The following is an 18,776-nucleotide window of genomic DNA, read 5'->3' on the forward strand; positions in this document are numbered from 1 at the left end:
GGGCCAGTGGAGTCAACGGAGCCTGGCTCAAGCCCCTGCTTCTCAGCCTGTGCGCAAAGATCCACATAGCAACAGCTGAGCAACAGTCACCGCGGTGGGACACCAACTTCGTCATTTCTTGGGGTAACCAGTATGCAGCAGCAAATGCTCAAAGAGATCGACTGCAGTAAGAAGCGATTTCAGTTAAAACAGGTTCTAGTGAGCTCAGCTGAAAATGGTTTTAGTCATTTTTAAGTAAAACCTCTATTTAAGAATCAAGGATCATAGTTTCTCAGAAGTGGATTTGTGTCTTGAGAGTATATGGACTTTGACCAAGGGCTCAGAGAAGAGCTTGCAAAGATGCAGAGGGTGAAGGTAACAGCGACCCCTAAGCTAGGTGAGTGGCTCCAGCAGGTCCCAGGAACAACATCCAAGATCTCTGTGGGGAGGAGCGCAGTCCAGGAACAGCTAAGATACTGCACATGACTCTCCAGCTCCAAGGCCTCTGGTAGAGGACCCAAGCTTGAAGGATAAAGACCGCCCCGAGGGGCAAGAGGGGAATTGAATGTGGTCTGAACTGCACCTTATAGTTCATCAGTCTTTATTTTGGACATGGAGGTAATTGTGTTTAGTCAAAGTTGCTAATCAATGCTATCAAGCCGCTTTAGCAAAGCTATACAGGTACACCACACAGGCATAGATACCTGTGTCAGTGTTAAGTAACAGGATTTGTTTTCTTCAGGTAATTGTATTGCAAGTGATCCAAAAGCCACCGACACCTCAAATGACAGTGAGACTATCGCACTAGCAATCGAGTGATTGCAGCCTCCTGCGTTAGGCTCAACCAGCCAGTCAAAGCAGCTACGCCACTAACTTCAACATCCAGCTTCAACAGAAAGGCTGAGCTTTATTTAAAACAAATGCATCCACATTTGTCAGGAAGAGGGAAATGAGCCTTTTGGTGGAACTGCAGTTCCTAATTTTCAGCTTCAGAAGCTGCCGTCTGTATGAAGCACGCTTTGACTTCACCGGTGTTTATGTGTTACAGTGTGACAAGAAAACAAACTGCTGGCGACATATGTAAAGGTGGTGACTTCTAAATGATACAAGTCTGGATTCAATAAGATCCGAGGTGAGGTGAATCATGGGGAACAACAACAAAACAAAAGAATAAAAAGAAGAGGAGCAGAAACAGAGGGCACATCGATGAAGATGGATGACCAGGAGACATGTGGGGAAGCTTCACACGTGGCGACCATGACAAGAGAGGGGAGTAAATCGCTCTCCTCCTGAAATCTCCTCTAAGCTTTTAAGAGGCCCACCTCCCCTCCTCCATCCATGCCTTCATCCCACAGCGGACCTCCCTGCAGTCCAGACCGCCATCCCCCCGCGAGTGTTCCATCTTCTCCAGAAAGAAGTGCACTTTTTCATCCTTTTGTCTTGACCCCCGGTTCCTACCGCTCCACGCCCACCGGCTCCCTGGCCGACCCCATCAGTGGCGTTCAATAAAAAGGCCGGGGGAAACTCCCACTCCCCCCTCCCGTGTGTGTTGATATTACCAGCAGACTGTTTGGTTGTGTTTGTCAGAGTGTGATGACAGAACTAAACACTGGTATTTACTCTGCGATAACCGCCTTGTCTGGACAGGCTCTGTGCGGTAACTGAGTGTGTGGGACTGACAGATAATGTGTGTGTTTGATGAGGTGTGATGCATTGTATCTCCAACCTCTCCGCTGGCGTCCGCATACGCCCCGTCGTGATAACTGCTTTGGTAATTGCGTTCTGCCTCTTCTCTTTGCTGGGTGGAAACGCAAATCGCAGCTCGGGTCCAGTGGTGATGATTGTCATGTTTTCATTTGGAATAAAGTTTATGTTTTGGAGATACACGGTGTGTCCTTGAAGGCTAACAACTGTGATGAATGCATTTCCTCCCTCATAAAACAACTGAGAAGCTCATTTTCATGTAATATGTCATCCCGGCGGCGTTGACATCCGTGTTTACGTGCTTGGAGTCTAGTTTCTTTTTCCTATTCTACATCACACTGATTAGTACATCAAATCCTAGGCGACTTCACTGAGATTTGAAGCTCCCGTTGCCTCGTTTGTCCTCGCCGCCGCGCCTGATGACAGCCCCGCATCTGTCTTTTATAGCTGAGGGGTAAAAACTACATACAATCTAATTTTCCTGACAAGAGAACATGCTGGCTTCATGTATAAATGTGTGCCTTAGCTCTAATAAGCTTTTTTTTTTTTTTTTTTTTTTTAAATGCGCCACAAGTTTTGAAGCATACCCAAAACAGCCCAAATACGTGAAAAATAAAACCTCACGTTTAGCCCTAATCTAATGCCAGACAAGCAGAAGCCTTATAGCGCCTTCTTCATGCTGAACATGCTTTTTAAACACACATCTGAACATGAAGCTTTTTGGCACTCTTAAGCACTGATTCATGACTCTCACTTAGGCTACGTTCACACTGCACGTCTTGATGCTCAATTCCGATTTTTTGATCAAATCCGATTTTTTTTTGTCTGCTTGTTCACACTACAAATAAAATGCGACAGCAAACACTCTCTAGTGTGAACCCTCAAAGCGGCCCGCATGCGCAAAAGACGACGTCACACACAGCGCGCTCTGTTTAGACCCAGAGCAAACAGTATTGTTTGACTGATGGCTCTTAATATAAAGACTTGTTTCGGACTTTACGTTTCCCAATTTTGCTTTAAGTTATTTTGTTATTTACATGTGGCCTAATAATGATCCTTATTGCTGTTTTAGAGAGGAGCGGTGCTTCAAAGGATAGTTGCAGATTTCTGTCAGAATCTGCAGATTATACAGTACAAATAAAATGTTCACGTTTCTCCAACGATGTCTTCCCAAAAGTTTCACTGGATGACCAGGAAGCGTTCACGATGTCTTCTCCAGAGCTGATAATCGGCGCCTGTCTTGTGTCAGTGACGTAAAAGACGGATTTAATGCGACATGACCGTTCAAACTGCAGTTTGAATGGATTTGAAAATTTGAAAATATCGGGTTTGTGCCGTTTACACTGTCATACCATGATCGGATATGGGTCGCATAGGGTCAAAAAAGTCGGATTTGATGCGCTTTCGCCTGCAGTGTGAACGCAGCCTAAGAGCTGGAGGCACTCACAGAGACCTCTGCAAAATCAACTGCCTCTCATGTCTTTGTTTTTCATCACTGCCTTTGGTCTACAATTTCACGCAGCTAGTACAGAATGGACTCTATAGAATACAACTAGTTTTAATATTTGTACTGTGAAAGGTCAGATTAACAAAAGAAATACTTCTGACTGTAATCGGTTGCCAGTGCCTTATTACGTAATTTTTTCTTAATAATTATTTTTTCTATTCTTTTTTTTTTTTTTTTGGGGGGGGGGGGGGGGGGGGATTGGCTGATTGGGACCCACACCCATTTTCACACCTTGGCTCAGGCGATTAGAGGATCATCAGGGGGTCCTTTTGTCCCTCTGTGGGGGGACACTCCCACTAGGTTTATATCTGGGACTCTCCACCATTTGACCTTAGAACTGAAGAAGCTTCTCGGATAAGAGGTGAAACGTCTTCAAGCAACTTAAAGAAGTCCAGACGCTTTTCTTTGCAAGCTCCTTTGACTTCAGAGTACAAGGAGTACTGTTGCTAACTGCTTATTGCTCTAATTGCACAGCAATAAGCATTTGATTGTGTGTCGTACTATGTATGATTGTGTACGTGACAAGTGACAAACTGTAACAAAGTGTGCCTACTCATATTTGCAGTAGAGCACCTTGTTGTGCACCCTCTTTTCACACACGGGCACAGAATCAAAATCCAAAATGTTGAGACAGGCTGAACGTAACTTAGAACTGTGCGCTCCTTTGCTGATTCGTACAGAGAACAACCACGTACAAACACACTGAAGTTACTAAGGTTTTGAATCCAACTCTAAAAGAATCTTTGCAATCATTAAAACAACACCCCCTCCCCAACTCGGTGTTATCTATACAAAGTGTGTGTGTGTCCTGGTTTATGCTGGCGTGTGCACGGGAGCAGACCTGCAGCAGAGTGCCGTGGATGCGGTTCTGTTGGAGTTTGGGTCCTGGTTCTAGAGGAAGTTCCTGCAGCAAGGTCTGGACGGTGGACGGGATTTGCGTGACCAGGACAAAGGGGACAAGAGCCTGAGCTGCCATTTCTCTGGTGCGATACACAGCCGAGCGGCCGCATCTGTGGAGCAGAGAAAAACATTAGTATCGTGGAAAAACTGGGGAAAGATGATGGCGGCGTCATTATGATAATCTTTCAGTATTGCATTATGTAATATATCATTTGATTTAATGGAAAAAGTACTGATGTTTCCCCGCTATCACAAGTCAAAGGTTGTTATTCTAACTTTTCTATGATAAATAACATAATCACCACGTATATTATCATTATGAAGTATCGTTATTTTGTTCTCCGATCACATTAAGTCATGGACATATTCTCAGTGATGACCTATGAGCTATTTGGTTTGGACAGTTGGCCGCTATTTTATTGCACTGCTTATGTAACATCTTTTTCTCCCTCTCCTGTTTCCCTCCTCTACTGCAAAGGGAAAAACAAACTGCTCCCAGGTCAGCTGATGACCGATAAACCCTGAATCAAATATTTTAGAATCATTACCTAACCAGCCAGGAAACGGCCTACTACATTTTGTTTTCGCCCACACACAGGCGCAGATGTCTCCAGCTCACGGTCATTTACAGTGTTCGTCGGTGATGGAGGCTGCAGCTAGTCACCCCGGGTGCATGCTAAAATTAACCTTGTTTACATGCTGCTAATTTTTCCTTCTCCGATGTCATAACAGAGCCGATGCATGAGGGAAGGACATGACCAAGACCTGACTGAGATAAAAGGGGGAAGGGTGAGACGGCTCGAAAGGAGCAGAGTAAGAGTTCAGCTACTTGCAGAAACAGATAGCTGCAGTACAGTTCCACGAAAATCAGCTGGAAGAAAACTGACACCTACTAAACTGGCTGCCTTCAACAGATAAGCAGGAAAAAGCAAACATAAAAGTCTAACGGTTGCCTCTTGGAGACTGTGTACCAAACATACTGTATGTAGATGTTTCTGAAAGGAACCACAACACCCTGAGTCTTCATAATGCTCATGTACGCATTTATATATTAGCACAGACAAGTCACAATGTGACATCCTACAGAGCTGAAAAGCCATTCTGGTAAAAACTGCTAAAAATTGCAGTTCCTCTAGTGTCCATCTCCAAGAGTGAGTCAATTACTACAGACTGATATGCTAAAATACCTAATCTTACCACTTTTAAAGAAAAAATTCAAGTGGTGCATCGAGTCCATTTCTCAAAATCCAGATTATCTCGTATCTATCCTGAAATCAGTCCATATTGTGACAGATGCAAAACTGCTGAAGCCTCACTGATCCTCATGTACTGGTCTTGTCCCAGTCTTGTTCAGTTCTGGACAGACGTTTTTCATACCCTGACCAGGATTTTCAGTGTGACGCTGGCCCCTGGCCCCCTTCTTGCTCTGTTTGGCATCAGTGGGAATGAGGTGCCTATAAAAGACAGGCGTTATCATTCTGTTCCCTGTTGGCCAGGAGGGCAATCCTACTGAGGTGGCGGGATGCTGCCCCCCCCACTCACAAACAGTGGTTATACGACCTCATGTTGTGTCTAAAACTAGAAAAAAAATAAGACACTCACTCCAGAACTCTACTGGGAAATTTCAAAGCATGTGGGGACCCTTGATGCATTTCAAAATCTATAAGAATTTTTCAGCAAACTCTCTTATGTCTAGGGATGGGTATCGAAAACCGGTTCTTGTTGAGAACCGGTTCCCACTGTTTCAATTCCTTGGAATTGTTTGCCATTTTTGCAAACGATTCCCTTATCGATTCCAGTCGCCCCGAATGACGTCACCACGTTGCGGAGCGTCATTTACCTGGCAGGAAACATGGCGCGTAAGCGGCTCAAACGCTCAAAACTTTGGTTATACTTTACGAGAACGGATGACAACAGGGCAACTTGCAAAGTAGATATTTCATTTAAGGAAGGAAACACTACGAATATGCAAAAGCATTTGCTCACAAAACACACAATGACCTTAAATGAATGTCGTGTTTTTAATTCCGCTCCGGACTCGTGAATCTCAACCAAGCAGCAGCGGTAACGTTTGCACGTCCTCTCCCGTTAATGCGGCAGGTAAATAATCAACTAACAGTGCATATTATGTTAGCGCAATCTGCCTTATTACAAAACCTGCCATTACTGTGCATTTAGATGACCATGATGAGAGAGACAGACAGAGTCTGGCTCAGATGCTGGCAGTTCTTGCTGCAGTCTACCGTTAGCGTCTCCTTTCAGGCCAGGATAGACGAATGTCACCGAGCAGTGACTAAGTTTGTGGTCAAAGGTTTGCACCCATTTGCCACAGCAAATGATTTTTAGTAAGTGAATGTGTTTAATTGTAGGCAGGGACATTACTGGATATTCTTGTGTAATTGCTACAGAATAATTGATGTTATACTTTGTTATTGCTACAGAAGAATATTTATTTTATTATTTTACATTTACAATTTTTTTTTCCTGGGGACCCTGTGACACCCCATTGAAGAGCCGTAGGCTGTGGATCTCTTAAGATCTCACTGTTGGGTTTGTAAGGCCATGTTACTCCTAAATTTCTATCTTGTTCAAAGAGAAGATATAAAACAAAGTTCTAAGCTAATCGAACTTAATGTTCTCCTTTTTTTTAAAAAAGAATCGATAAGAGAATCGATAAAGAATCGAATCGTTAAACAGAATCGAAAATGGAATCGGAATCGTGAAAATCTTATCAATACCCATCCCTACTTATGTCAGGTGTGGAAATACAGTGTACAGGTCTAGGGCAGTGACCTGGGTGGGAGTGAATGGGATTATTTTGCAGGGATTATGTTATTTTGGGAAATGTCATACATGTGTTTATATTTCCCGTCTTTCCCCTTTTATTTCACAGTGTTAAATGTACGGGCTTTTTTACCCCAAATGTACAGATCATCTGTAATCCTTTTCTTTTTGTTTATATGTATAAAAGAAAAACTCTTAAGACATTGTTTAAAGAAAAAACTGTATTTTCTATGGACAGTTTCTTCCTTCATAACTGCACGGTGGGTGAATTTTGTTTTTTAGAACTCATCCAGGCCAGTGTGTAAACCTTGACAAGGCCTCACCTTCACTAATCTGAGTCACCAACTGACAAATAACACAAATTGCTGTGTGAAATATACCATCCAAGAAGTCTGTGCTGCAGTTTTGAGGAGTTCTTTATTAATACCTTGTTCCTCAAGTCCAATATTGCACCCATACAGTTCATGGATGTAGCCGTCCTTACCCTTTCCACCCTCTAATCCAAATATAGTCACTTTTTGGCTCCAATAAACTAACATGGTGCCGACGAAAAATGCTAATGTTGAGGTTTCAAAATGTAGAGTGCAAAAACCAATAGGTGATGTCCTGGTGTCTATGACAAGCATGCATACTTATTTACATGCAAAAAAGTAAAAAAAAGGATCAAAGCTACATTAATACTGCCAGCTGTTTAGGGGCTTTCATGGCATTTAAACTGGCTGCTGGGGCCAAAAACGGCCCTCGGCTTTGCTATGGAAAATTCAAAGAAGCTTCCAGAGAAATGCGAAACACCTCTCATGCTGCAGCGGCATGTGGAGGTGAAAAAGAAGCCCGTCTTTTTGGCTCTGGTACTGAGAGGAGGCGAGATATGTTAGCAGATATTTGGATAGCACCGTGAGAGCGTATGTTAATAATAAACAGCATCTGTTAAGAGGAAGCAGCAAAGCCAATAAACGATCAAGTGTTGGATCTCCTGGTGATTTGACTGAGAGACCGGGACAAGAAGTGACAAGAAACGTCCGATCGGTATGCACTGAAACAAAGTGGGGGCTGTTTGGAGCAACAGATCAACTGTTAACAAATGTTTTTTCCACCTGCTGTGAACACACACACATACAGCCAGATAGACAACCAAAGGGCCCTGTATCAAACGCAGACAACAGTTTGCATTCCTGAGCTCTGCACGCCTGCACACGTGAATTTATGAGCACAAACGTCCCACACACAAACCCACCAAAATTCATGCAAACTCCTCACTTTCCACTCATCCCAGCCCCCATTTGGGCCCCATATGTTAACTATCTGTGCTAATTTGTCCCATTGAAAGTCTTTTGCAAAAGGAAATGACAGTTTGGAAGGTTGTAATTTTAGGAACAGGGACGTCCCCTGTGGGATTCAGTAGGCAGACTGTTGACTGGCCTGGATCAGGATCATCTGGGCCTCATTTTGGAAAGCTGGGAGAACTGCTTCCTCCACAGAGACTCAAGCATGTTGGCTAAACAAGCCTGAGAGTCAAAGCTGATTAGCAAAGAACCTACTGTAAGCAAATTAAGAAGCAAGGAGTGACAAGTTAAACAATTGGGCTTCCTTCATTTATTCATATGGCCGCGATCTAGCCAAGCAAAAACAATCCTTCTTTTACTTCACCACCAAAACCCTTTCTTTGTCCTGACTATTGTGCTGTGTGGAAAACCACTAGAATGTGTGTCAAATTAAAAAACATCCGGTATGAACCCCACAAGCATAATCATGGCTGCACGTAACTGTACATGCCTGGTTAGGCAGACAGCCAGCATAATGTAAACGTAATCATGTAAACATAATCATGTTCGCACTGCTATTTATGCTTCTGTCCGTTTTGTGTAGATCTTTGATATTACAACAGCCCGTATGAACTGAGCCATATTCAAACTGCCCACAGGCAAAAACCCAAAGTCATCCAGTTAACAGTGAATGTATCAAAAAGATCTCATAACCTAAAATAAGTTTTCACCTGGACATCAAACTACACTGAAAGTTACAGAATGTAAGATTTTCACGTTATCGGCAGATTGCAGTCAACTGACTTCTATTTTCTTAGTCCTCCCCAATTCAACAGTATAAGCCTCGCTACGGTGGCCGCTGTAGGACATATCAAAAACAACTTTAAACTACATCTCATAAGTCTGCAGGTGGCCAGTGTGTTTATGTTATTATTTGGACCAGATACAGATCTAACCTGGTGTTTTCCCTCCATCTGTGGAAGGCTGTCAGTCCACTGTTTACCTCAGCTGTCAATGCCCTCCGCGCTCATTTACTCTTGAAGAGGCTGTAAGATTTTGTGAAAGGTGTCCAATAGGGGCCAGTCATTTAGAGAAGCCCACTTCTGACTGATAACAGCGATGCTGAGGTGAGTTGGTGAAGATATCCTGAACTTTTCTGTGGGTAAGCAGCACTGCTGTTCCTTCCTGTCGTGTTTGGGTCAAATCTGACTGATTTACAACTTAAAACACTCATAAATACTGTTTTGGTTTTTACATGTGATGGCCTCGAGGCCTTATGACGTCCTCCACACTATGCAGGTGAACATGTGAAAGTGATGATCGCCTCTTTCATTGAATGTTGAGTATTTTAATCAACCTTGTTACATCTGTGGTGTTCCCGGTCAAAGGTGACCACCATAGGAGATGAGTGCGAATCCACTAACCCCCCCCCCCCCTTCCCATTGACTGAATGGCCCCCTGAAAGACCCACTTTACAACCTACTGACTGACCCACTGTACTGAATTTGGTGGTGAAAAATATTTGTTATGTTAATTTAAGAGCTGTTAAAACAGGCCAGGAAGACTAAAGTAAGGAACTGGAGGGTTAAAGCTGATGTTATTAGCCTGAGTTCATCTGTGTAGATCTAAGATTACTGGACTCTGACGCTTAGTGAATAAACTCTCATACAATGTGAAAATGCAATCAAACTATTTATCGGAGAGAAATTGTGAGTGTTTTAATGTTTTTAGGTCACTTAAACCGAACGTTAGTTTACACCCAGCTGTTGTTGATAAGCTGGTTCTTGTCGGAGTCGGAACGGTCTCGTGTCTAATCTGTTGACATTAAGTACTTGTGACAATATCAGGAATAAACAAGTATCTTGTTGCACTATTTCCAGTGTTAGAGCTCTGACTTCGGTTCAGAAGACGAGGCTTGAGGTGATGAGGAAGAGGATGATGTTTTAGAAAGATGCCAGTCACACTGTCCCTTTCCTTCAAATTATTATTATTTGGTGAAGGAGATCCTTCTCAGTTAATAAAACACAGGTATGACCCTTCATGTCTTAAGTTTGAAGGTTCAGGCATGAATTTCAGTGCTCTACACAGCACGCAAACTCCTACATGTTCTCTTTTGCACAGCCTGATTGGCCTGATTAGCACACAGGGTTACAGCTTCAGTTTACATTATGAAATGTAATCCTGTAATGTGTCAGTAAACTATTTCCTTTTTATGTCTGGCATAGTTCAGATACTGATGGCAAGTTTGGTCTTCTCTAGGCATTTGTTCACCATTCGTCATCGTGGGGAAATGCATTGCATTGTACTTAAAAAAACAAAACAAAAAGAAACTGATATCAGCCCCTTTTGAAGTCAGTTTATAGGCATTTCTGTGCCCTTTCTAAAGAAATGAGATGTGAGACAGTGCGGGCCAAAAAGGAAAGGAAGGGAGTGGTGCACGCAGGGTGAGCAGAAATGCCTGGGCTGGATATCACGGGATATAAATCACTACCACAACACTCTGAGGGCTTACAGTTAAGATGGAGAGACAGAGAAAAAGAGAGGCGCTCCAAGGAGATAAGACAAACTGTTTTAAAGACACCGCGGATGGGAATGAAGCCATTAATTATTATAACAAATGTCCGCTTCTCATCATCCTCCCCCATTTTCTCGTCATCATCATCATTCACTCCGTCATTACGCATGCAGGTGTGACGCTTGCAGAGGGCCCGGCATCGAGGGAATGTTACAAATCTAGTGAGGATGAGGTGGGAGGTTATGAAGATTTTAAAAAAGAATTGCTATGCGGTGTAAAGGAGTTATACCACAGTATTTGAGTATGGTGCTCTGGCCTGTCAACAGGTGAAGCTAAGCAACATTTAATCCTTGGAGGTGACGGGTCAGGTCTTATGGAGACGGGGAGCACGCGGTGGGCGACAGCCATCGGCCTCATCAGACACGTCCTGCACACGCCTGGGGTAGATGGGTTGGGGGATGGAAAGGTGGGTATCGCAGAGAAACATGGCTGGAGCCAAAGAAGTTGTGGCTGGGCTATATTTAACATCTCCAACATGTGGGCTTCATTTGGCTAGATGTGTGTGCTGCATACCTTCTCTGACAGTGCCAGACTCAGCCGAAAGCCCTTTTTCACCCACAAGAGATGGAACTCTAAAGGCACAACTACGAGATTCCACTGAGGTTCAGATTTTTTATTTTTTTAAGAACGTATGCATTCAATGAAGGCAAAGTCACACATTTACAGGTGCAAATGGTAACGGCTCCAGTTTATGACCCAGTCCGCTTCTGATCACACTTCACTTTTCATTTTCTGTGTGTGTCACTAAATATGGAGTGAAATGAATTATTCAACAGGTTATTATCAGATGCGAGTTAGATGGCTACCCCTACCCGCATATAGTTCTGCTGGAGGTTTCTTCCTGTTAAAAGGGGGTTTTTCTTTCCCACTCTTGCCAAGCGATTGCTGAAATTACTGTATGGCCTTTACCTTACAGTATAAATCGGCTTAAGGCAACTGTGGTTGTGATCCGCCTATATAAACAAAAAGGAAGTGTGGATCAGACTAGAAACAGTTACAGAACCAGCCCTTAAGTGTGCAGTCAGAGTGTACAGAAAGTGGAAAAACCAAATGTGATCAAGACCAGATTACCAATGCAGGTGAAATAGTCTTGGAGGTCTCTAAAGATCCTGAGGCAACACGTCAGTGCCTAAAGAGCTGCTGGTAAAAACTTCAAACTGGGAAAAAGAAAGTTAGACTATTTTTGTAGTCATAGCTGAATCAGGACATTGTTTAAGCATTCTGACACATATCTGTAGTCCAATAACAATTGTCTCTGTAATAAAGGGTACAATGCCAGCAGGAAATGCTACAACTTAAAAGCACTGTTTAATGGAGCCAACATGTCAAACTGAAAACGTGATTTTTTTAAAAGACTAAATATTTGGGGCATTAGCAGCTTTGCATTTCCTGTTCTTTGACTTTGCTATGTCTTATAACCTTGAGCTACACTATTATGTACAAACACATACCTTATTAGCATTACTCATACAACAGAGTTGAACTTGACTGTTTTAGAGGGCAGAGGTTTCACCCTCACACACTAGAGTTTCGTGCAATAAGTACAGTAGGGGTGCAACGATACACAAAATTCATGGTTCGGTTCGATACTTTGGTGTCACGGTTCGATATTTTTTTGATACAAAAAAAATGTTCATGCCTTTTTAATTTGTCATTTATTAAAATTATAAATATATATTTTAACTCAAAAGTACAGTTTTTAAATTTAATGTTGCTGAAACAACAAAGTAATAAAATAATAAATCTATCTGATCGAGAAATCACTCATCTTTGGAAAAGAGAGTTTATTACAGAGAAATGGCTCTTTCCAAAATAAAAGCTATACTATACGCTTCTTCTGGGGTATATTCTCAGCAGCATATTAAACATATCAGGTCCCCATAAGGAGAATCATGTGCTAACGGCTGTCTAAATGACTCGGGTAAAGTTTGTAGCATGCGTGCTTGTTGTTTTTGTCTGCTTCCACTTGTCTTTGCACTAGGATGATGTCGGAGTAAATGTGCAGTCATATTCATCGTGTTCCCGCTAGTGCTGTCAGCGTTAATCTGAAATGAGGTTAACGCCACAACACGGCAAATCTCCGTTAACGAGCTACCACGGATCGCCCCATGCATGGGGCTGGACGGCATCAACACGTTAACGAGCTAAGTGCGCTAACGCAGTAGTTCCCACCCATGTAATTGAGCATTGCATGACACATCCAACACACTGTTTTACTTTTGTCCATGACGCGCTTACCTTCAGGGTCATACGTCACATGAAGACCAAAATAGTTCCAAACGCCACATCTGAATGAGGGTGGGGGAGGTTCAGTTTGCCATGTTGCAACGAGCTTAGCTTCTGTCTTGCTAGCTTGCCCTGCGGTCAGTGAATCTGCGTTCAACTATTCCGCCTAGGCTGCACTGTCGAGCGCAGATCCACTGAGCGCTCAACACAGACAGCATCATCAGAAGAAAAAACAAACTAAAAGAGCTGCTCAACACCAGAATATATTATACAGTAAACCGCAAACAATACGGCTCTACCGTTTCACTAAAAATGTGACAATTTTTGGCAATTTTTGACAGATGTTTATCCAATCTACTTGAAAATTGGAGGATTTACTGCCTGGTTAGTTTGAGGTATTTGGATGAGTGGTTCTTATATTCCAGTTAACCAGTCTGTAGGGTGAGGGGCACTAGCTTTGTGAAAACACTGACGCATTTTAAATCTCATTCCCCAAAATCTTACCCTAAGCTTAAGCATCGCAACTTAAACTAAACATTAAAAAAAAGGTAGACGTAGCCATGGAGACAAAGACACCCGCCCGCCAAAAAAAAGGCCACTGCACTAACAATAAAGCCAAATCCCACAACTACTGTACATCTCCTCACAAAGCATGCTACAATACCAGTTTTATGTCTCCTCACTATGCCAGCCCCTAGAGCAGGACGATATGACCAAAAATATTCATCACGATATACATTTGAAAATTTGCAATAACGATATAGCTGACGATATAATTGACACTAGACAAAATACTTTTCAACTCCACAACTTTAGTAGTGCAACAAAAAAAAACAAACATCAATGTATTTTCACTTAAACAAGCAGCTGTTTTTTTATGTGCATTAAAGTTATATAAAAATTTAACAGTGCAAATTTCTTGCTGGCAGTTTAACCAAAAGGCATTTCCAGTGGAAATTGGCCGACATATCCTCAGCATAACCATGTATAATATCCACAAAACTTAAAAAGAGGTTATACACACACAATACGGTAATATTATGTTGAAGCACAGTACATATCACTCCGCGAGGCTCCTGCCTACGTAATGCTCCGACAATCCATCAAGCGGTGCGGCTTCATAGCTTAGCAAAGTCGTACTAAAACATTTGACAGATTTTCGAGCGCCGTGCACATAAAGTCGTTTCGAGGTCAGTAAACACAACCAGAATTCATACATAAGGCACACGGGATTATAAGGGGCACTGTTGATTTTCTGAAAAATCAAAGGATTGATTTTAAGTGTGCCGTATTTTCCAAAAAACACGGTAATAACGACGGCCCGCTAGCATGCGCTACGAAAAAAAGTGCTTTGTTGTGTGTCTGACGAACGAAAGCCAAACCAGTTCCACACTGAAGTTGCAGCATTTTTACAAACCACTTCTGGTTCATCCGTTTCATTCAACGATCCGCTTTTGTCCTCCTCATTCTCCGTCGCCGCCGGCACGCTTTTTCCACCATGTGCGTATGAAAACAAAGGCACTGCGCATGCGCGTTTTACCCAAATTCTATCGCGATATTTCATTTTCTTGTCGTTGCCCAACATTATACCAGTATTACTGTGAACGGTATGATATGGCCCAGCCCTACCAGCCCACATACAGCACCCACATGCAAGCACTATTATCTAAACCATCAGTAGTGCATTCCAACCTCAAGGTCAAAGCTTAACTCCCTATATCCTCCCAAACACGCGCGCACACCCACACACACAAAGTCAGATGCACAAGCTATCCAGCTGTAAAAATACTGCATCAATCATCTGGCTGGACAATTTACACATTAGATAAACTATTCAGAATAGCTATAGTGACAGAATAGCTTAAAGAAATGTAATCAGAAGGATCTGCCTTGCACACATAACACAATAGTGATTTCCGTACAAAGTGAAAAAGCCTTCACACCCACCGTTTCTTTGCCACAAAGCATCACCAGCTGTGTGCTTGCATTCCAGAAAAAATGAGCTTCAGTCTCCACCACCTTAGTTGTGCTGCTTTTATTTTATACACCTTATCAAGGTGCTGTTGAAGGGTGTAGGCGTGTTAAATGCTGAGATCAGGTATTTTTTTCTTGGGATGCCAAATCTTGTGGACACACAAGGTTGAAGCTTACGGTTCTTATTTGCAGGTGCAGCATAAGAACATGTTCCAATAATATTTGTACATTTCTCCATTAGAGGAATGTAACAAAATGAAGTTGTGACTAAAGTTTCCTACTCGCCTGAGAGGTTCACTCTCCAGTAAACAGCGAGTGGATCCAGACGAGCTGCAACGCAAGACAACACACACATGCGCTGCTCGCTGCAGGAACAGCTCACACTAGATGGGTGTTTTGTCTTAGTGTGGAAAGACACAAAATCATACAGACGAACAAAAAGCAATCTCTCTTGTAGCCATGGCGAAACATTAGATTATATCACAGGGATTCTACCAGTACTGAAAACAACAATGAAATTATGACAGCACAAGATGCAGAAACACCTGCGCAAACAAAACAAATGAAAGAAGCCCCGCACACACACAAACACACAAAATGTTTAGACCTTTGCTGATTGTGAATTGTTCTATAGTTAGAAAGAAAAGTTCAGATAAACTTAGTTTGAGAGGTTTATCACAGCTGAGTGAGCAGGTGTGGGACTCTCTTGGGTTGGACAGAATTCCTTTGGTTACATTTTTCCTTTCAGACTTTACATAAGCAGGCAAAGTGACTGGAAAAGGCAGGGTGGGAGAAATGCTCATTCAAGTCCACTGTTATGAGTGGAGGGATGAATAGTGACAGAATCAGTTTGACAGATGTTTCCAAGGCAACATCACAACGCAGGGACGACAGTCATGAAATAAAAGTCACGTGTATGCCAATCCAGCACGGCCAAAGTTTCTAATAATGAAAGGTCAGCGTATGAACAAATATTTCCTCTGAGGCAAAAGCACAGCCTTCCCTAAAACCTGTGCTTTTCTCTATTAATGGCATAACTGATATCTGGAATTTTGCAATGTCAAAAACAGCTCTGACTGGGAATTAAGGTTGGGCGATATGTAAAGATTTTCCAACGGACAATTGTCAGTCCAATAATCGTCGATGGGCGATATATTCGTGCATGCGCAGGATGACCGAAGCAATGTAATCATGCACAGACTGATTTGCGCATTTACAACACAGAAGAAGTCCAAACATGGACGAACAAATCCCCTAATTAATTGTTTATCGCGTTAGTCGTCATGACAGCATGTTAACGCTGACAGTTGGCTTTAAACCAGATGAAAGAGGGAAACCTAAGGATGTAACCAAAGCAGTGTGCCACTTGTGCAGACGTATAGTGCGAGCAAAGTACTCAAACACGACTAACTTGCATGAGCATGCACGTGTCCACCATCCGGGTGAGTATGCAAGGCTATCACCAGCTTCTGCAGCTCCATCAACAAGCATTTGGGCGCACTCTGAGGAGGGTGCATGTGCTCGCAGATGAACGAGGGTGCTGTTTTAACAGCGCTACTATTTTTTTTCCCTTCTGTTGACTGCCTCTATTAGCTCCATCATTATTAGCAAACTTACTCATGGGCAAATAAATAAATCACCCTTGTAAAAACGATCGACGATAGCTGATATATTCATCCAATCGCCCAACATTGAGTGCATACATAAAAACATCATTAGAACATCGCTGAACTGACTACCACATCAAAAGAAGAAGACGAATAGAGCGGATGAATCTCCATTTCTCAGTCAGAATGCTTGGTGTGGGTTAAAACATCCTCCACTTCACAGAAAGCAGCCACAGTCCTGACCACCCGTGTCACATGTTCACTGTATGTAAGGAGACAGGAGAGAGAAATCCACTGGAGTGTATCAAACCAGCAGAAAACATATTTGGGTCTGGATGCGTTTTGCTTCCCTGGAGACACTGCTAAGTCCCCTGCTTTGCATCTTTGTGGTTTGGGCAAACCTGTAGAGTCCATGCAGCTGAACTCCGCTGTTTGTGAAACTAACCCACATTTGTAGAAAATCATCAGTAATAATCTCCTTGTTGTGACTCCACTGTTTCCACTGTACCTGTGCATGCATGCGTAGATCACCTACCTCATGATGAAGGGCATGAAAGGTGCGAGCCCCAAAGGAGAAGAAGATCCATCCATGGGAGAAGGGTAGAGCCGACTGAGAACCAGCAGCAGCAAGAAGAGACTGGGGTGCAGCTTCACCTGACCGCTGTTACTGAACATGTACACAAACACAAAGATGCACACAATTAACGTTATCTAGAAAGTAAAAGTCATAAATCATCAATGGTAAAGCCGTTAAATGAATGGATACTTCAAGGCGACACTCCTGTTGTCGCTGTAATGGCAGAGAACTGATAAACTGAACGCTATTTTGGTTAATCTTCTTCGGACATGATCATGAGGGACTCTGTACACATAAAATAAGTTGTTAGCAAAGGAAAGGGCCTGAAATGTGGGCTCTAGGACTAACCTTCACTTCTCCGGTGAAGGGTTGTTAACAGCCCATAGATAAATGTGGGGCTTATGCTAACATGCAGTCAAACTCTATGAAGTTGAACTTCAGGAGACTCTATGGCAGAACTGCACAGTAATTCTTTCTTTACTTTTTTTGCCCTTTGCTAAGAGTTAATAGTTAAATGAGAATATCCTCTTGTCTATCGGCTAGTGATGTGCGGATCGATCCTGAAATATCGATTCCTCCGATACCAATCATTTATGTTCTAGAATCGATTCTCACATTAAAATATCGATATTTTAGTAATTTAGAGTAAATTTGTAGTTTATCATTAACAGGAACACAGTGGAAAGAAACTATAACATTCGGAGTGTCTACATTCAAAGGAACTACTTCTTCTTCCGCCTTCCATAGTCATGTGCGAAATACGTCTGTATAAATGTCTTGCAGCCCCTTGGCGTGCGCACTCACAACAATGGCTGAGCGTAATTGTGTGGATGTATTTTACCTCCACAAACAGCTGAGACGTGGTTTGCAATACATGTGGCAAAAAAGTGAGGTGTTGTGGCCATACTAGGGAGACATTCAAAAGGGCTGTTGGGGGGGGGGGTGGGGGGGGGGGGGGGGGGGGGGGGGTGATAAAAAACATTTTACAGGGTTTATTTATCGGATAAAATATGTTAAATGTCACCGTTATTATTGGCCGGCCCGGAAACAGCAGGGATGTCCAAATTCAGAGGCTGCTTCCACTTGAGGACCCAGCCTTCGCGGTCTAAAGAAAGCCGGCTAGTACGTCATGAGCTCCCTCGGTGGAGTGAAACTCGGCCGTCTGCTCCTTGCTATCTAAAATATAACCGGGCACTGGCGTAAACTCTCGACCGTCTCACACTTTGTTTAATTAGTTTTCTGTGTGACGTTTATTCAGCTGTGTGAAAACCCCGGAGGAACCCTCCCGAGGGATTAATAAAGTTTAATTTAATTTAATCTAATCTAATAACTTTAATCTCAGCCAAACCGACTTACTCACGAACACATAAAAAACACTGAAAAAGCCAAACAATAACATTTTTAAGTTATCAAAGTGACTTATATATCATGTTTAACCCGAGTAGTGAAAGACCGCGGGGGTTTGAAAACGATGTGTCGGTCGGCTCAGATATTTGAAGTTTACACAGCTACTTTCTCACCTGAAAATATGTTAAAAGGTTTTTTGCGACACAAAGAGAAATAAGAATAATATTAAAACTAAGTCGCTGCCGCCATTGTTGGAAACTGGAATTGGCTGGGCCGCGCTATGAATTCTGCGATATGGTTTTTCAATTTTGTTGTCCCGGTGGAAAATCGGGAG

General features: G+C 42.7%; 1 protein-coding gene across 4 annotated transcripts in view; it reads right to left on the minus strand.

The window, feature by feature from the left end:
• thada (THADA armadillo repeat containing) overlaps positions 1–18,776 on the minus strand; it is a 122,491-nt gene that overhangs the window by 58,261 nt on the left and 45,454 nt on the right. For all 4 annotated transcript variants that reach the window (XR_014877744.1, XM_085183497.1, XM_085183498.1 and 1 more), the window contains 2 exons: positions 17,054–17,185; positions 4,032–4,200 (listed from right to left, as the gene is read on the minus strand). Coding sequence is in view for 3 of the 4 variants with exons in the window: in XM_085183497.1 (XP_085039623.1) it covers positions 4,032–4,200; positions 17,054–17,185 (301 nt within the window). In the remaining variant the exon portion in view is untranslated. The remainder of the gene's footprint in view (positions 1–4,031; positions 4,201–17,053; positions 17,186–18,776) is intronic.

This window comes from Neolamprologus multifasciatus, chromosome 13, assembly GCF_963576455.1.
Source record: "Neolamprologus multifasciatus chromosome 13, fNeoMul1.2, whole genome shotgun sequence".
NCBI lineage: Eukaryota > Metazoa > Chordata > Actinopteri > Cichliformes > Cichlidae > Neolamprologus > Neolamprologus multifasciatus.